This window comes from Astatotilapia calliptera, chromosome 1 (assembly GCF_964374335.1).
Source record: "Astatotilapia calliptera chromosome 1, fAstCal68.1, whole genome shotgun sequence".
Taxonomy (NCBI): domain Eukaryota; kingdom Metazoa; phylum Chordata; class Actinopteri; order Cichliformes; family Cichlidae; genus Astatotilapia; species Astatotilapia calliptera.
The window spans coordinates 20,367,589-20,384,003 of NC_137422.1; the positions used below are offsets into that span (position 1 = coordinate 20,367,589).

General features: G+C 40.9%; 1 protein-coding gene across 3 annotated transcripts in view; it reads left to right on the forward strand.

The window, feature by feature from the left end:
• dagla (diacylglycerol lipase, alpha) overlaps positions 1–12,484 on the forward strand; it is a 42,723-nt gene extending 30,239 nt beyond the window's left edge. For 2 of the 3 annotated variants that reach the window (XM_026167057.2, XM_080297923.1), the window contains exons 15-21: positions 548–616; positions 702–774; positions 1,044–1,252; positions 1,635–1,761; positions 5,526–5,692; positions 5,960–5,977; positions 8,876–12,484. In XM_026167057.2, coding sequence (XP_026022842.2) covers positions 548–616; positions 702–774; positions 1,044–1,252; positions 1,635–1,761; positions 5,526–5,692; positions 5,960–5,977; positions 8,876–9,980 — 1,768 coding nt within the window. In that variant the 3' untranslated portion in view covers positions 9,981–12,484. The remainder of the gene's footprint in view (positions 1–547; positions 617–701; positions 775–1,043; positions 1,253–1,634; positions 1,762–5,525; positions 5,693–5,959; positions 5,978–8,875) is intronic. The other variant, XM_026167066.2, reaches the window with a different exon arrangement.
• The last annotated feature ends 3,931 nt before the right edge of the window (positions 12,485–16,415 follow it).

Here is a 16,415-nt window from a genome sequence, read left to right on the forward strand (position 1 = left end):
AATTGTAGAAGTGCAGTTCATGTTAAATCCACGGGTTTACATATTAAGGGAGAGATGGGCAAACAGGAAGGGCGCTTCTTCTGAAGACGTGTAGTTCTTGTTTACCAGCTGCATCACCAGTAGACTTTTTAACCTCCAGAGTGTTCCTGTTTTTCTCTCCGTCTTCATGACGTCATGTGCTCCTGGGGACATGAACTGCAGTGTAAGCACCACAAAGGTGGCTTTGAGGACTTTGGCAGGTGACATCACTCTCAAGGGAGTGTGTGTATCGTCAGAATTCTGTAAAGGCAGAAAGACGACGCAGGTCTGAGAACACACTGGTGTTGCAGCTGGTGTGAACCCATCACGAGATGGTCTCTAATTTTCTTAAAATCTTCTCCCAATGATTTGCAGTATTCTATCAACCAGGGCATTTTTATTATGGTAAAACAGAGTGCATCCTGTAAATATGTAGCGTGCAGACTATGTGCCATTATTTTCCCTCTGTGTATCCAGTACTCCGTAATTTAACTACTTCTTTTTTTTTTTTGTCCTTTTATGCACCCAGTGAGGATGCCATGGAGTACTCCAAAGAGTTTGTGTCATCTGTAGTTTTGGGAAAAGACCTAGTGCCAAGGTATCCTCTTTTACTACATCAGTATACTCATGTTACTTTCACCCTTCTGCAGTATTACCCACAGTAGCCTTCTGCTCTGTCATAGGCTTGGCCTGTCACAACTAGAGGGTTTCCGACGCCACCTTCTGGAAGTTTTACAAAAGAGTAACAAGCCAAAGGTGACTTAACTTCTTGATGTTAAAGAAGATTAGAGACTTGTAGAGCATTTGCTGTATGAAATCATCTGGAACATAAAACAAATGATTGTTTCACAAAAAGCATGCACTAATGAGAGAAGGCTGATCATTGCTGTTTTTTAATCTATTAAATTCAGCATTATAAAACCTGTAGAATTTCTCATTTTTTATTCCTGAAAGTTTTGTCATGAAGGAATGCATACAAATATAGAAATGCATACTTAAAAAAATAAAAAAAAAAATTCTTACAGTGGAGGATCATTGCGGGAGGCACTAAATGCATCCCAAAATCAGAGCTTCCACTAGAGGATGATGATCCTCAGTCTCAGCCTGCAGCACCTCCAAGCAGTCGCTTGTGGCTACACCCCAGTGACCTCAGCATTGCCTTGTCAGCCTCCACACCCCTCTACCCACCTGGCAGGATCATCCACGTGGTACACAACCATCCTTCAGAGATATGGTAAGAAAACTGGTTTGAAAGCTGCTGCAATTAAATGCAAACATGCGTTTTCTTTTTCTGTATTACCGTGTCTAAAGGTAAAACAGAAAGTTCATCCTTATATATTTTTCTTCATACTGCAGTACTTTTTAAGGCACTTGGTGTTTAAAGGTGCTATGACAACAAACTGACTTGCCTTGTTCGTCTTGGAGTCCTTTTGCTTTTTAATCTTTTACCCCAACATATGAGTTTTTTGACTTGATACAAAAATATTCCACTTAGTGGTGTTATACAGTGCCCCCCATGTTCTGTATTGTGAGGAAAATATATTAAGTCAACCTGTGTGTTTACTATTTCTCATTATGACTGATAGATTTTCTCTCTTTCTCCCTCTCCCTTTTAGCTGTGGTCAGGAAGAGCCAACCTATTCAGCATTGTGGGGGGACAACAAAGCTTTCAATGAGGTCATCATATCACCTGCCATGCTTAATGAGCACATGCCCCACATGGTGATGGAGGGTCTCAACAAGGTCTGTTTTTTAAATCTGCATGCATGCATTATTTCGAGAGGGGGTGTATTTGAAATTGTGCAAAAACGGCTTTTTAATTTTGTTCTTGATTTCCAACACTGGGTAACGGATTACACGGGTGATGCTTACGTGGGGATTGGCTCTAACAATGAAAGAAAATAAACAAAAGAGATGTGGGTCTTAATAAAGGGTGGAATACTTATTACAGGTTGTTTTATTAAAAATAGAGGCCAGTAGCAATTTTATGTTTTACTTTTAGTTTATCATTTTATTCTGGAGACGAGGGCAATCTTAATTAAAAATTCACTCAAAGCATTTTAGTAAATTGAGAGCTTAACTGTATGAAATTTATCTGGAAACATGCCCATAAAAATATTTAAATATAAGTTTTTCTACAGACATTTGCAGGTATTGTTACTAATAAACCCTGTGAAGAGTGATGACATCTAGAGAGAACTTAATTGAAAATTGAAGATTTCCTTATCCTTTAAATCTACCCATCTTGTGGCTTTCAATAACATTGGGGACTTGAACTAGAAATTATCATATGTTGGTTATTGTCATTTAGTTCCTGTAGTTGCACCATGCAAAAAAAATGTGCAATTTCAAAGGTAAAGGTCTTAGGATCACCAAGTTTTAATTTAAATGGAGTTAAGAATTAGTTTTGAAGCATTTCAAAAATTTTAATGCGACTCCGTTGTTACTTTATGCATGTCATTAACCTACAACTCACCACACCTTTTTGTTTTTCTCCACATTGCTCCTGTCTCAAAGCATGGGAATTGTTCACTCGTGGCTGGTTTCACGGTCTTTCTTTGGTCTTTTTGAGCCTGTTCGTCATGGACGTTGAACATCTGTTTTGATAACAGGGTATTAATGTGAATGTTTGCATGTGATGGACTGATTTTGGGGGATTGCACTTGTTGTGGCTGAGGACTTCACGTTGTGTGGTGTTTTTCCCGTCTGTATATGGTGTTTTTCAGCTTGGTTTTGCCTTTGTGTTTGTCTCTCTAGATGAATGTTTAAAGTTAAGTATGTGTGTATTTGTGAAGTGTGTGCGTGTAGAGGATATAGTGGTGTGATATATTTGGTGTTTCTGCAGGTACTGGAACCATTTTGTCTCCTGTCTGAGCAGGAAAACTTGGAAGCAGAGGAACTGGGAATCAGTCAACCTACATCCAGTACCACTGATTTAATAGTCTCCCAAACAAAACTAAACGCTAGTCCTCCTCCCTCCAACTCTTCATCTGCCAACCACAAAGACCTGTCTTGCACTGGCTCCCTTGCAGAGACTGAAACTGTCTCTACACCACTCGCTGTCACTTCTTCTTCTTCAGTTCCAGATGCTGAGTCTGTTCTTCCACCTCCTCTGTCAGACTTTAACTCTGTGTCTCAGCCATGCATGGTGTCTGTCCCCTCCAACACCCAGTCAGGAGTTCTTCCAGCTGAAGATGATTCATGCGTTTTACCACAACCTCAGTCAGAACCACGCGTCTCTCACCACCGTCAAGAGGAAATCCGATCTAACGAGTCTAACAGTCCTCAGATAGAAAACTCTCCTCCCGAGATAAAAGTGCCAAACAATCTTTTTGAATCTGTTGTCTAAACTTGATCACATTTAGACGCTGACAAATTCTATTACTATGTACATTACTAGTCTACATATTCTAAGGAGATGCTAATCGTAAGACTGAATTCAACTTTTGCTTGTTGCATTCAGTGTTGGAAACATTTCTGCATTATGTGCAAAACTCAGATGTTGGCCAGTCTTAGGACAAAGGCTAGAGCCAAAAGTCATAGTAAAGCTGCTATTTTTTTTATTTTTTTTTAACTGATTTTAGAGCAACCATAATGACCAGTATGTAAAGAATCCTTTTTAACCAGCAACTGGCATTTTTATTCTGTCAGCTTGCTGGATCCAACAAGTCCAAGCAATTTACTGGTTGCCTTTAAAAGGTGTTTCTCCAAAAGTATTAAGTGTGACATTGAAACTCAGCTGAATAGCTGGCACATCAAGTTTTAGAGGGTAAAGAAATGCGCATCCACAAGGCGATGTGGTAAAATGTTATCAATAACCATTTCCATTAATACATCACTGGTTAATGATGTATACAATGGTACAGGAGCATGCGATGGCTTTAAACCATGGAGTCAGAAACGATGAGTCCAAACTCACCTGGACTCCTTTTCTTGTTAATCATCATCCAGCTTTCCACAAACCAACCCTTGTTCTTTTTTCCGTTCCTCTCTCAGCTGCAGTGCCTGTGGTCAAGTGCTTTGGCACAAACTTTCTAATCCTGGTCCTCAACGTAACAAGTTTTCTTTGTAGTCACAAAGTTTCTATGGTAACCTAATTTCTTCCACATTAACTGCTCTTTCTTCCTTCCTGCCTGGGTTTTTCAGTAGCTGCAGCTCTTCTCTGTGGATGTGTTTCCCTTTTTATTTTTGCTCTTTGAAAGCACACATTCAGAACATAATCCCCTAGAAAAAGATTTTGGTTTTCTTATTACTGGCATGTAGGAGAGTGGGTTTACTATTCAAAATAAATTTGTAGTTTACACAATTTTATATCCTTCACTGTACACTTCATATGTCAGTGTGCTTTTATTAATTCTATACACTAATACTGTTGGGATAGGCAATGCAAAAAACCGTCCAAGTATAAATTTGATGTATTTTGTCATCATTTGTAGTTGTTGTGTCTACAGTCATAGATATGTTTGCTGTTGTTGGTGCCAGTTATCTCATGTGGTTTATTACTTGCAGAAGCATGTTCTCATGTGTCTTTAAACTCAACCATGTAACACATTGTTTACATTTGTGCAAATTGGTTATGGATGACAATATAACCATAATAAATATATTAGCTTTTGTCTTTTTGTGTTATTTTCTCTTTTAATCACCTCATTCCATTGTCACGTGTATTTTTTGTGTGTGTTCATGTCCTCTCATATTTCCACCTGTTTTTATACCACAATATGTTGTCTTTTGAGTCATTAAAGTTAACCAAACAATTGCGTGCTGATGTGTGGCTTGCCATTAATGTTTTGGGGTTTGTTTGGGGTTTGTTTTTTTTTTTTGTTCTGTTCTCATTTATGTCAGCAAACATAACACGGTTTGTATTTTGTTGGACAAACTTTGTGTTGAACGTGTTTCCAAGATGGATAAGACACTCGTATGGTTTGTTATTCCCTGTAGTGGTAATGCAGGTCTTGCATAGTTCTTGCTCAGGCATCATGACTCTGTTGTGGGTGTTTAATGTCAGCTGGAGTAGGTGTCAGCTCACCTTCAGATTGCACTTATATGTAACTGAACTACGCTGCTTTTTAACACTATACTACAAGCACTTGTGCGCTTATAAATATAGTTGTAGTGGTGACCCACATAATATTTTTGAAACCATTATAATCTTACTGAAGTTGATCCAAGTGCATAACTGGCATTCGATATTTGAATCTTTTGGTTCTTTGGGAATTTTTTTTCTCATGTTTTGCTGACGAAGAGGAAGAAAACACCTCAGCATCTCTGTTTGAATCTAGAAAATGAATAAAGGAAAAACAGTAGAAAGGGTTTTAAAAACTACAAAATCATTGGATGTCTGCTAGCATAGGCCAGTTTAGAAACATTTCACATATAAAACATGATTAGTCAGATTAACTTTTTCCAGTTATATATTTTTATGAAGTTGTCCTGTTTATTTTGAAATGGGTCGTCCCTCTATCAGTCAAGTCATGTATCTGTTTATACTCCTGTGCTTGTGACAGGTGCTGGAGAACTACAACAAAGGGAAAACTGCTTTGCTGTCAGCAGCCAAGATCATGGTGAGCCCCACAGAAGTGGACTTAAACCCAGAGACCTTGTTCGTCGATACATCAACAACCTCTCAGCAGCCAACGCCTACAACCCACCACCGCAGGAACAGCAGTGTTCGGTTAGTACATCAGGCACCACTGTGGGCATGTTTAAGCCTGAAAGGCTATGTAAAATAGTTTCATCTTCATATTCAGCTTTCACTCTTGCCTAGTATGTAATAGTAGCAAATCTCTAAGTATAAGAGAAATCACTGGGAAATGATGCCTTGTAATGTAGCTATATAACCAGTACTAAAAAAAATACAACTGCTACTAACTACTACTTTATTTTCTCAAAATTATTTTTGTTTGTTCTGTATGTTTAAAAAAAAAAAAAAAAAAAAAAGACAAAAAACATTGTTACGGTAAGCAAAGCATGCCAATACTAATTTTGCATAATGTATTCCCTTCTCTCATGCACGCATGCACGCTGTCTGAACACAGAGCCGTTGCAACGTATGGTAGTATTCAGTTCCCACCTCGCCCTCTCTGGTTTAGCCCCTGTCCAAAGTCAGTGTGAACTCCTGGTACAAATGGTTAAATTACGAAGGTACTATCACAAAGTTTTATGACTCTGTCCACAGAAATGAAAAACCGTACCAGATTTAAGTTAGACCAATTTCCTTTTTAAGGCGGTCTCTATGTGGACCTTTGGACACTATTCAGACCATTTGTATATGCCTGTTTTCTCGTCGTGTCCCTCTGCTGTGCCATGAAAGAGGACGCCTAGTTCAAGTTATATGCACTAAATGTCTCCCTCTGTTACCTCGGGACATTATAGTAGAACTTTGACAGTCTGTTAGTAGCAGGTGCATTCACTGTGAACGACCCCATGAAGGGATAATAATAATAATGGATTGGATTTATATAGCGCTTTTCAAGGCACCCAAAGCGCTTTACAATACCACTATTCATTCACTCTCACATTCATACACTGGTGGACGCAAGCTACAGTTGTAGCCACAGCTGCCCTGGGGCAGACTGACAGAAGCGAGGCTGCCATATCGTGCCATCGGCCCCTCTGGCCAACACCAGTAGGCAAGTAGGGTAAAGTGTCTTGCCCAGGGACACAACGACCAGGACAGAGAGCTTGGCTACTGGCTGGAATCGTCCACTGAAGAGTGCTGCTTGAGCTTTACCCTGAGAACCAGCTCTCAACAGCAGTAGACATGTAATATGAAGGCTGGATGATGTTTTCTACCATCTGCACAAGTGTACACGCAAGCAGTCACGATGGGACTTTAAAAGAGTGAGCAGCAGTCCAAAGGTACACAGGAAGTTGATCTTGAGGGTTTATTAAACGATTCTTAAGTGAAAGGTTGGGGTTCTTTTTTTTGTTTTTGTGGACAGACTCACAGAACCTTTTGATCCCACCTTGTACTTTACCTCTCCTGTATTATAAGCCAATACAAGAGCACATGCACTTGGATACACTCTTGCCCTTCCAGTCTCTTTCCTCTTGTTTTTTTTTTTTTTTTAATCTTTCCTCCATCTACAGGGAGTGCAGAATTATTAGGCAAATGAGTATTTTGTCCACATTATCCTCTTCATGCATGTTGTCCTACTCCAAGCTGTATAGGCTCGAAAGCCTACTACCAATTAAGCATATTAGGTGATGTGCATCGCTGTAATGAGAAGGGGTGTGGTCTAATGACATCAACACCCTATATCAGGTGTGCATAATTATTAGGCAACGTCCTTTCCTTTGGCAAAATGGGTCAAAAGAAGGACTTGACAGGCTCAGAAAAGTCAAAAATAGTGAGATATCTTGCAGAGGGATGCAGCAGTCTCAAAATTGCAAAGATTCTGAAGCGTGATCATCGAACAATCAAGCGTTTCATTCAAAATAGTCAACAGGGTCGCAAGAAGCGTGTGGAAAAACCAAGGCGCCAAATAACTGCCCATGAACTGAGAAAAGTCAAGCGTGCAGCTGCCAAGATGCCACTTGCCACCAGTTTGGCCATATTTCAGAGCTGCAACATCACTGGAGTGCTCAAAAGCACAAGGTGTGCAATACTCAGAGACATGGCCAAGGTAAGAAAGGCTGAAAGACGACCACCACTGAACAAGACACACAAGCTGAAACGTCAAGACTGGGCCAAGAAATATCTCAAGACTGGTTTTTCTAAGGTTTTATGGACTGATGAAATGAGAGTGAGTCTTGATGGGCCAGATGGATGGGCCCGTGGCTGGATTGGTAAAGGGCAGAGAGCTCCAGTCCGACTCAGACGCCAGCAAGGTGGAGGTGGAGTACTGGTTTGGGCTGGTATCATCAAAGATGAGCTTGTGGGGCCTTTTCGGGTTGAGGATGGAGTCAAGCTCAACTCCCAGTCCTACTGCCAGTTTCTGGAAGACACCTTCTTCAAGCAGTGGTACAGGAAGAAGTCTGCATCCTTCAAGAAAAACATGATTTTCATGCAGGACAATGCTCCATCACACGCGTCCAAGTACTCCACAGCGTGGCTGGCAAGAAAGGGTATAAAAGAAGAAAAACTAATGACATGGCCACCTTGTTCACCTGATCCGAACCCCATTGAGAACCTGTGGTCCATCATCAAATGTGAGATTTACAAGGAGGGAAAACAGTACACCTCTCTGAACAGTGTCTGGGAGGCTGTGGTTGCTGCTGCACGCAATGTTGATGGTGAACAGATCAAAACACTGACAGAATCCATGGATGGCAGGCTTTTGAGTGTCCTTGCAAAGAAAGGTGGCTATATTGGTTGCTGATTTGTTTTTGTTTTGTTTTTGAATGTCAGAAATGTATATTTGTGAATGTGGAGATGTTATATTGGTTTCACTGGTAAAAATAAATAATTGAAATGGGTATATATTTGTTTTTTGTTAAGTTGCCTAATAATTATGTAATACAGTAATAGTCACCTGCACACACAGATATCCCCCTAAAATAGCTAAAACTAAAAACAAACTAAAAACTACTTCCAAAAACATTCAGCTTTGCTATTAATGAGTTTTTTGGGTTCATTGAGAACATGGTTGTTGTTCAATAATAAAATTATTCCTCAAAAATACAACTTGCCTAATAATTCTGCACTCCTGTATGTAGTATTTTGCAATGTTCACCTGCTCTGTAGACTCTAGATACCTGTAGTTTCAGTACTAACACTTTTCATTTCTATCCTTTTTCTTTAACCTTCCGTGAGTTATTTTGACTCGTTTTCATGCCTGTCTTGTGTTTTGAATCCCCTCACCTCTCTTTTCCCTTTCATTATGTTCCAACCCACTCTTCTCCTCTCCTCTAGCTCGTGTGCCCAGTCTGAAATATCTCTGGATGGTTTCTCTGAGTGCCCCCCTCCTCCAGTGCCTGTAGTACTGCGTGGAGCACGAGAACGTTTGGCAGTGGAGCTGAGGGACCGCAAAGCACCCTTAGCTGTCATGGAGAGTCTCTCAGATGCAGAGTCCCTGTATAGTCTGGATTCCCGACGGTCCTCTGCTGCATTAAGGGGTTCACCAATGCTGGGTAGCCTCCCGTTCCCTTTGGATGCCCCAATCCCAGAGGAGAACCCATCTCTGAGCTCTCGCACTGAGCTACTATCTGCAGATGTCCTCTGCCAAGCAACAACAGAGCATCTGGGTGAGGTTGGGCCCTTCTTTACCCCACTGGAATCCAGATCAACCCCAGATTATCCTATGAGGCTGTCCCCTGCCACACCTCGCTACAGTGGACTCCATTCCCCAGCTCTTCTAAACCAGAGTGTCTTGGCTAAGTCTTACAAAACTGAGACTAATGCCAACTTGAAAATGCTTCCTGATGAGGATCACCAACAAATGCCTGGTGTCTACAGCCCAGGGAGCACACCTGTTGCTCCCCTAAGTCCACATATTGGTACTAGACCAATGGATAGAGAAAAGGAAGACTGGGAGCTGGAAACGGCAGAGAAACAGTTAAGTGCAGAGACTAGACCAGCGGTTTCTACACCTCCACCCCATCTATCCAATGGAAACCCCAGCCAGGCAGTGCTGGAGTTTGCCCAATACTTAGACTCTCTTTTCAGACTGGATGGCAGCAGCTCACCAACTCTGGACCTTTCTGATGGGGAGTCAGAATCAGGCCGGGGCTCCTTTGGGCAGGGTGAGTGTCTTGGAGATGAGCAGCGGTTGGATGACAAACAACTTCTGGCCAGGGCAACAGTGGAGCCTAATCTAGTTCCTAAGCCCCCGCGCACTTTTGCTGGATCCGCTGACCCCTCTTCGGGCATATCTTTGTCACCCTCCTTCCCTCTCTCTTCATCTGAGGAACTCAACGACCTTTCTCCTAGCGAGGGTGCCCCGTCAGCCATACACTCCCTACGAACATCACCCCCTTGCCACTGCCCTGAAGAGAACACACTATCGTCTATGGTGTAGAGTGCGCTCTGAAGTCTCCAATGCCCTTTGCTCTGATTGAGAGGTGCAGTCAATTTCAGATTTTAAAACATATCACAGTACATGCATGCGATGGAATGCAGTTACTCATCTGAGATCCAGTGACAGAATTTGACTGACCAACTCACACGATATTCCCATTCTTCAGGTGTACCCCTTTGAACTCTGTTTATAGCATTTTCACACTATTGCAATGACTAAGAAAAAAAAAGGATACCTCTCTCTGCATGCCAGGGGGCTGTGCTGCTTTTGGGTGAATATATAAATAACTGTAGCTTCACAATGCCATTTGAAAATGTTGTCTCACCCACATGGGAATGCGTCCACATTACATCAATTCCCTGAAGTAACCAAATCAAAGGGAGAATATTTAACTGAGCAGGGATTCAAAAATTAACACTGTAGAAGAGGTTAGCATAGGCACATCATCTGGGTTGATGTACTGGACGACTTCCTGCACACTCAGCAGCTCCGGAAATTTGTCCAGCTTTTATTTTTGTTTGATTTCTTTAAATCAGAAATGTGAAGATGGACATTTTGTTAATAAATAGAAGTGATAAGATTTCAAGAAATGTTCCTCAGGTCTACAAAGAATTGACTTTGAGAAAGAGAGTAAGTGTGTTACATTGGTGAGAATCCATGTGTCTTAAACATTTAGTGATTGTGACAAAGTTATTTCAGATGCCTATGGATGTTTTTGAGTCTTTTGGTTACTCTTTATAATGCATGATGATAATTTTTTTTGTAATTTATTTATTCTTCAAGAGAAATCATCATTAAAACCACCTTAGACTGACATTTGATTACTTGCGCACATCATTGCTCAATTTACCCCTCTTGCCAAAAAAAAACATTTAATACATCGTCTTGCCAAATGTATTTATGGGATGTAATTTTGTATATGTATATGGATATTGCTTTATTTAAAAACAAGCTAAGTTCATTATCTCCTTCCCTAGCCATCCTGTTGATTACCCACATAGACTGTTACACAGCAACTCCAGAAAAGATGTCATCCTGACCTTAAAACACTGCCATGGCTTTCTTTTCCAAAACACAGCCTCTGTACACCGGAGTTTATAGGAATATCAAACTTGCTAATAGTTGTCCTAGTTTCATAATAATTACTGTACAGTTCTTCTTGGAGAGCTCTTAGAAACAGGTCAGTCTGCATGCATTCCAGAGTAGCATGGCTGGTATAGAACGTGTCTTGTCCTTAAGCCACAGTAAAGAAGCTCTAAATGTGTCCAGAAATTACCATCATATGTAAACTCAAACTTTTGAGAGGCTCAATAGTCGCCGAGGTCATCAGACAGGACCAAATTATATATCCTACAGCTCTCTCGGGATAGATTTCTCTTGTTCTGAAGGTGCTTTGTCATTTTGGACATCAAGGCGTTTGCTTCCCTTTAATACGGTTCATCTCAAACATGCTTGAGGTTGGACTGAATGAATAAGTGTACTCGAACATTGCATTTGCCGACTCTAACTGCTGTGTGCAGCACAGTATCTTCCATATCACTCTGGGTGTAACCGATGGGTCACGATTTGAATTATTACACTTAATGTTGTTATCACTTTATTGCTATATTTGCTGGTATTATTATCCTTATTGCTCTTGCAACAGATTGGTTTGACGTCAGTGGTTTTTATCTCAGTTTTTAAGGAAAGTACGGAGAACTTTTTCGACTTTCCCAGATGTAAGGAGTTAAACATTTCAGGGTTTTCCCCCCCCCCTCCCCCCCTGTCTTGAGTGGAGAAAAAAATTTGACATTCTGCCATGCCACTGGTAACAATATGCTTTTTGTTTTTGCAAATGTGTCATGGTGGTGAGACATGCTGCAGAGTGACAGCTTTCTCACAGTGAGTGACCTTTGGTGGAGCGCCACCATCAAGCCTGGAGTCACCATAGTGATCTGCACAGTCTCTCCAATTGGAATAAGATTTGCTGTGGTTACTCACAGCAGACCAGCCAGCCAGTTTACAGTCTGACACTACTGAAATCATGCTGCCAGTCCCAGTAGACACACTAAGGTTGGGCCAACAATTTCCTACATTCAGTAGCTTTGCTTGCAGCTGGTCATGCACTAAACACTGCTGAAAGAAAGCACCAATATTTTCCACCATGATGTGTATAGCACCATCTTCTGTGTGTAATTATTTATACAGATGTCTAAAAAAAAGATGAATTCCAATAGAGTCATGTAGAAAACTATATAACAATAAGGAGATAATTACTATATTAAAAAGATATCAGTATTGACATATATATATATATTAAAAAAAAAGATTTCATCTGACAGTTATTTATTAAAACTATTGGCAGATTTAAGAATTGGACTTTATTTAAAGGAATAATTCAAGTATGTCTTGTCCATGTTTACCTGGTTTGCTTCCCGTCCTTTCCTGCCCCACAATGAGAATGTATTTAATCCCTCTCCCTCACTACCCCGCCTGTAATGAAATAAACTACAAACTGAAAAATATCCATTTGTGTCCTAACCTTTTTTTCCCCAATATGTGCTGCTGATATGTCTGTTTAAATGAGCCATAAATGTATATATTAAATTTGCTTGTTTTTATTTTTTAAAATAAAGTTTTCGATTGTGTTTGTTTGCTCACGCATGAATTTTGGATTTGGGTCCTTTAGATTTGATGTAAAGGCTGGATCAGTGGTTTTAGAAGTGCTGAGAGGCCAGATATATTTTGTGTAAAGATGAGCTGTTTGAGCTATTATAAGCCCAGGTGTAGGTGCATTGTATTATGAGTGTACAGCAGGTCAGATTAGAGTCTACTGCTGAGCCTTTAAAGAGGCGTCATGGGTCAAATGATGTCGAGTGGATGTGAGGTGTTGATAAGACCAAGGATATATACTGTACATCCACTCCCACTAATATTTGGTTGAATGTCCTTTAGCAAACTGCACCTCGACCAGATGCTTTTAAAATAGCCATCAGTAAGCTTGTGGTATAATTAGGGCCCGAGCACTGAGAGTGCGAAGGCCCTATTGTATCTGCTCCGTTTCTTATTATTATTATTCAGGCAAAACAAGGGCCTTTTTGAGGGCCTAAACATGGTCAAAAACTCATGAAATTTTGCACACATGCCAGGTCTGGTGAAAAATTTTGTATTTTAATGGTTTTACATATGAGCACTGGGAAATGGCTCTAGAGCGCCACCTATGCCTTGTTAAATGCAGCCCTACGACCACATCGTTTCAGCTACATGTATAAAATCTGGCACACATGTGAACAAGACGACCAAAAAAGTCTGTGGGCCCATTGACGCAAACCCAACAGGAAGTCCGCAATTTGGAACTGAAGGTGACATTTTGGCTCTAATTTTGCCATTTCCATGCCTCGAACTTTTTCGAACTCCTCCTTGGGATTTGGTCGTATAAGCTTCATCTTTGGTCAGTGTAAACTACACACCTGGGCCATGTTAAATTGCGGAGCTTTTGAGTTTTCGTGATACGGTGAGGCCGTGGCACCACGGCGAATTTTGATGACTCGCCATGAAAATCTTATTGCCTCTCATTCTGTCATACATTGTCCGATCTGGACCAAAGTGAACACATATGATTAAGGCTCCAGCCCTGAACATATTTCAACTGCCATATTTGACATCAGGGACAGCGCCACCTAGTGGCAACAGGAAATGTCATGTTTTACACTTTGGGGTACAGTATTGTGATGGGTGACATCTGCAGCCTCAAATTTCTCCAGAAAAGCCGTAAGGAGTTGGTCTTGGGTTACAGTGAAAACTGTGACTTTTCGCGAAAGGGTGTGACCCCAGCGGCATGGCGAACTTTGATGTCACGCCATGAAGAAACAAATTAGTATAACTCAATAAAATCCAGTCTGATCAGTACCAGACTTTACAGGCATGATGTCAGTCCCGCCCTGAACAGATTGACGTGCCCATTGTCAGTAATACGCAGAGCGCCACCTAGTGGCAACAGGAAATGTCATGTCTTTCATTTTGTCGTACTGATTTTCACAGGTTCATCGTGGCCACCTCAAAAGCGTCAGTTGCTCATGATGCTTCGGTGCGAAAATTGTGACTTTAAACTGAACGGCGCACCCTGGTGACAACGTGGTTCACCGTGAACAATGAAGTGACGTTTGAGGGGCTTGAAAAGTTTAAAAAGTCTTGAAATTTGGCCCACACCTCCAATGGGACGAAGGCTTTGTTGTTATGTGATCACCTTCCTTGAATAGCGCAAAATGGCTCCACAGCGCCCCCTACAAACTTTCAAAATCATCAGCCCCTGCTCTGTGTTTTATGTATGAGTCTGAAATCTGGGAAGCTTATAGGAGAGATCAAGATGTATAAAAAAGTCTCTTGGAGCAAAATCCCAAATCCAACAGGAAGTCAGCCATTTTAAAATGAATGTGTAATTTTGGCGACATTTTCCCCTCTTTTCAGGCACCGTTCTTTGACGAACTCCTCCAAGAGATTTCATCAGATTGATGCGGTTTCCTGTGTGTGGAATCTAAAGACCTTTGTGATGTTAAATTGCGAAGCTTTTTACGTTCAAGGAAACGGGGTGGTCATGGCGGCATGTGGAGTTTCAATCACTCGCCAAAAAGCAGTAATCTGCTGTCACTCGAAAACACAATGTCCAATCTCTCCCAAAGGTCGTAGGCATGATTAGACTCGAGCTCGGATATGTTTGTTATGCCATTTGTACATAATGGTTACACCGCCACCTAGTGGGACGACTATAATCCTGGTTGAATAAGATGAAATGTTAGCTGGTGGTTAAATGCATGAAATCCATCAATGTCACATCAGATCGGACGTGCTGGTTTTAGGTGTTGGCCGTGGCTCGACGCGCCGGGGGTGCGAGGGCCCTCATAACGCTGCTTGCAGCTTTAATTCTGGTTGGATCTTTGAAAACTTTTTATGGCAGAATTTGTGGGTTTAATGTTAGATTTTCAAATGTAATCCACACATTTTCAAAAGGGTTGAGGTCGGAGCTTTGGGAAGGTCATTCCGGAAGGTTAATGTTAGTCTGCTTTATCTATTCCAAAAGTAGTGTTGATGTTTAGGATCATTGTCCCCATTGAAACAATAAAATAGTATCCAAGTTTCAGATGTTTAACTGTTGTTTTGAGCGAAAGTTGAAGAATTTGGAAATTATCCCCCTTCGTCATTTCATCAACTTTGTGATGAAACCACTTCAGCTAAACAGCCCCAGAGCATAATACTACCACCACCATGCATGAAGGTTGTTGCAGTTATTGCCTATTAAATTTGAAAGCCTCATCTTTATTCCTCTAAACATACTTTTTGTTATTGTGGCCAAAATTTAGGGCTGAACGATATATCGCATTTGCGATAATATCGCGACATGATCAAGTGCAATTTTCTAACCGCAAAGGCTGCGATTATACTCTGGACATGTCCAAATTCATGGGCTGCATCCTCCTGAGGCCGCATTTGTAGACCGATTACGTCACAGCGACGCGCCGAAAGCTGTCCAAATTACTACCATATCCCAGAATTCATAGCGCGGCCCAGCCAAACTCCAGTTTCCAGCAATGGCGGCCGCTACTGAGTTTTAAAATTACTCATACTAATCTTTCAGGGTCACAAAATAAACTTTTAACATATTTTCAGGCGAGAAAGTAGTTGTGTAAACATCAAATATCTGCTCGGTTTATCAAGATATCCCATATTTGCAAAAGTGCTTCGACGTTTTCAGAGGCGTCTGCTACCCACCAGCTCGACAGCTAGCCGGGAGCTCGAGGGTTACTGATGCGGCCGAGAACGGCACAACTCCCGGCACATCATTTTCAGATCACCGCGGAGTTTCGCTGCTCAGGTTAAACGTAATATATAAGTCACTTAGACAACCTAAAAATGTTATTGTTGGGCTTTTTTCAGTGTTTTGTTTGTTCGTGAGTAAATCGGTTTGGCTGAGATTAAAGTTATTAGATTAGATAAAATAAAACTTTATTAATCCCCCGGGTGGGTTCCTCCTTGGTTTTCACACAGCTGACTAAACGTCAAACAGAAAACTTATTAAACAGAAGTATGAGACAGTCGAGAATTTACGCCAGTGTCTGGTTATATTTTAGATAGCAAGAAGCAGACGGCCGAGTTTATTAAACTCCACCGAGACAGCGGTGACGCTAATCAGAAGGCTAGACCGTCCAATTTCACGCCTTTAAATTTTAAAGGCGTGTTTGTGTGTGTGTTTATACAATTGCTATTATGTTTGCACTTTATGTGTAATGTTACTGACTGCAGAGATCAGTAAGATGTGTGTATTTTTTATTTATTAGTTTTATTTATTTAAAATTATTTTTTAATTGAATGACTGTCTAGTAGTTCACAGATGTCGAAAAACTGAGTGTGGTAAAGCCACTGATTTTGTTTATGTATATTTCTGCAATCTGCACATTGTAC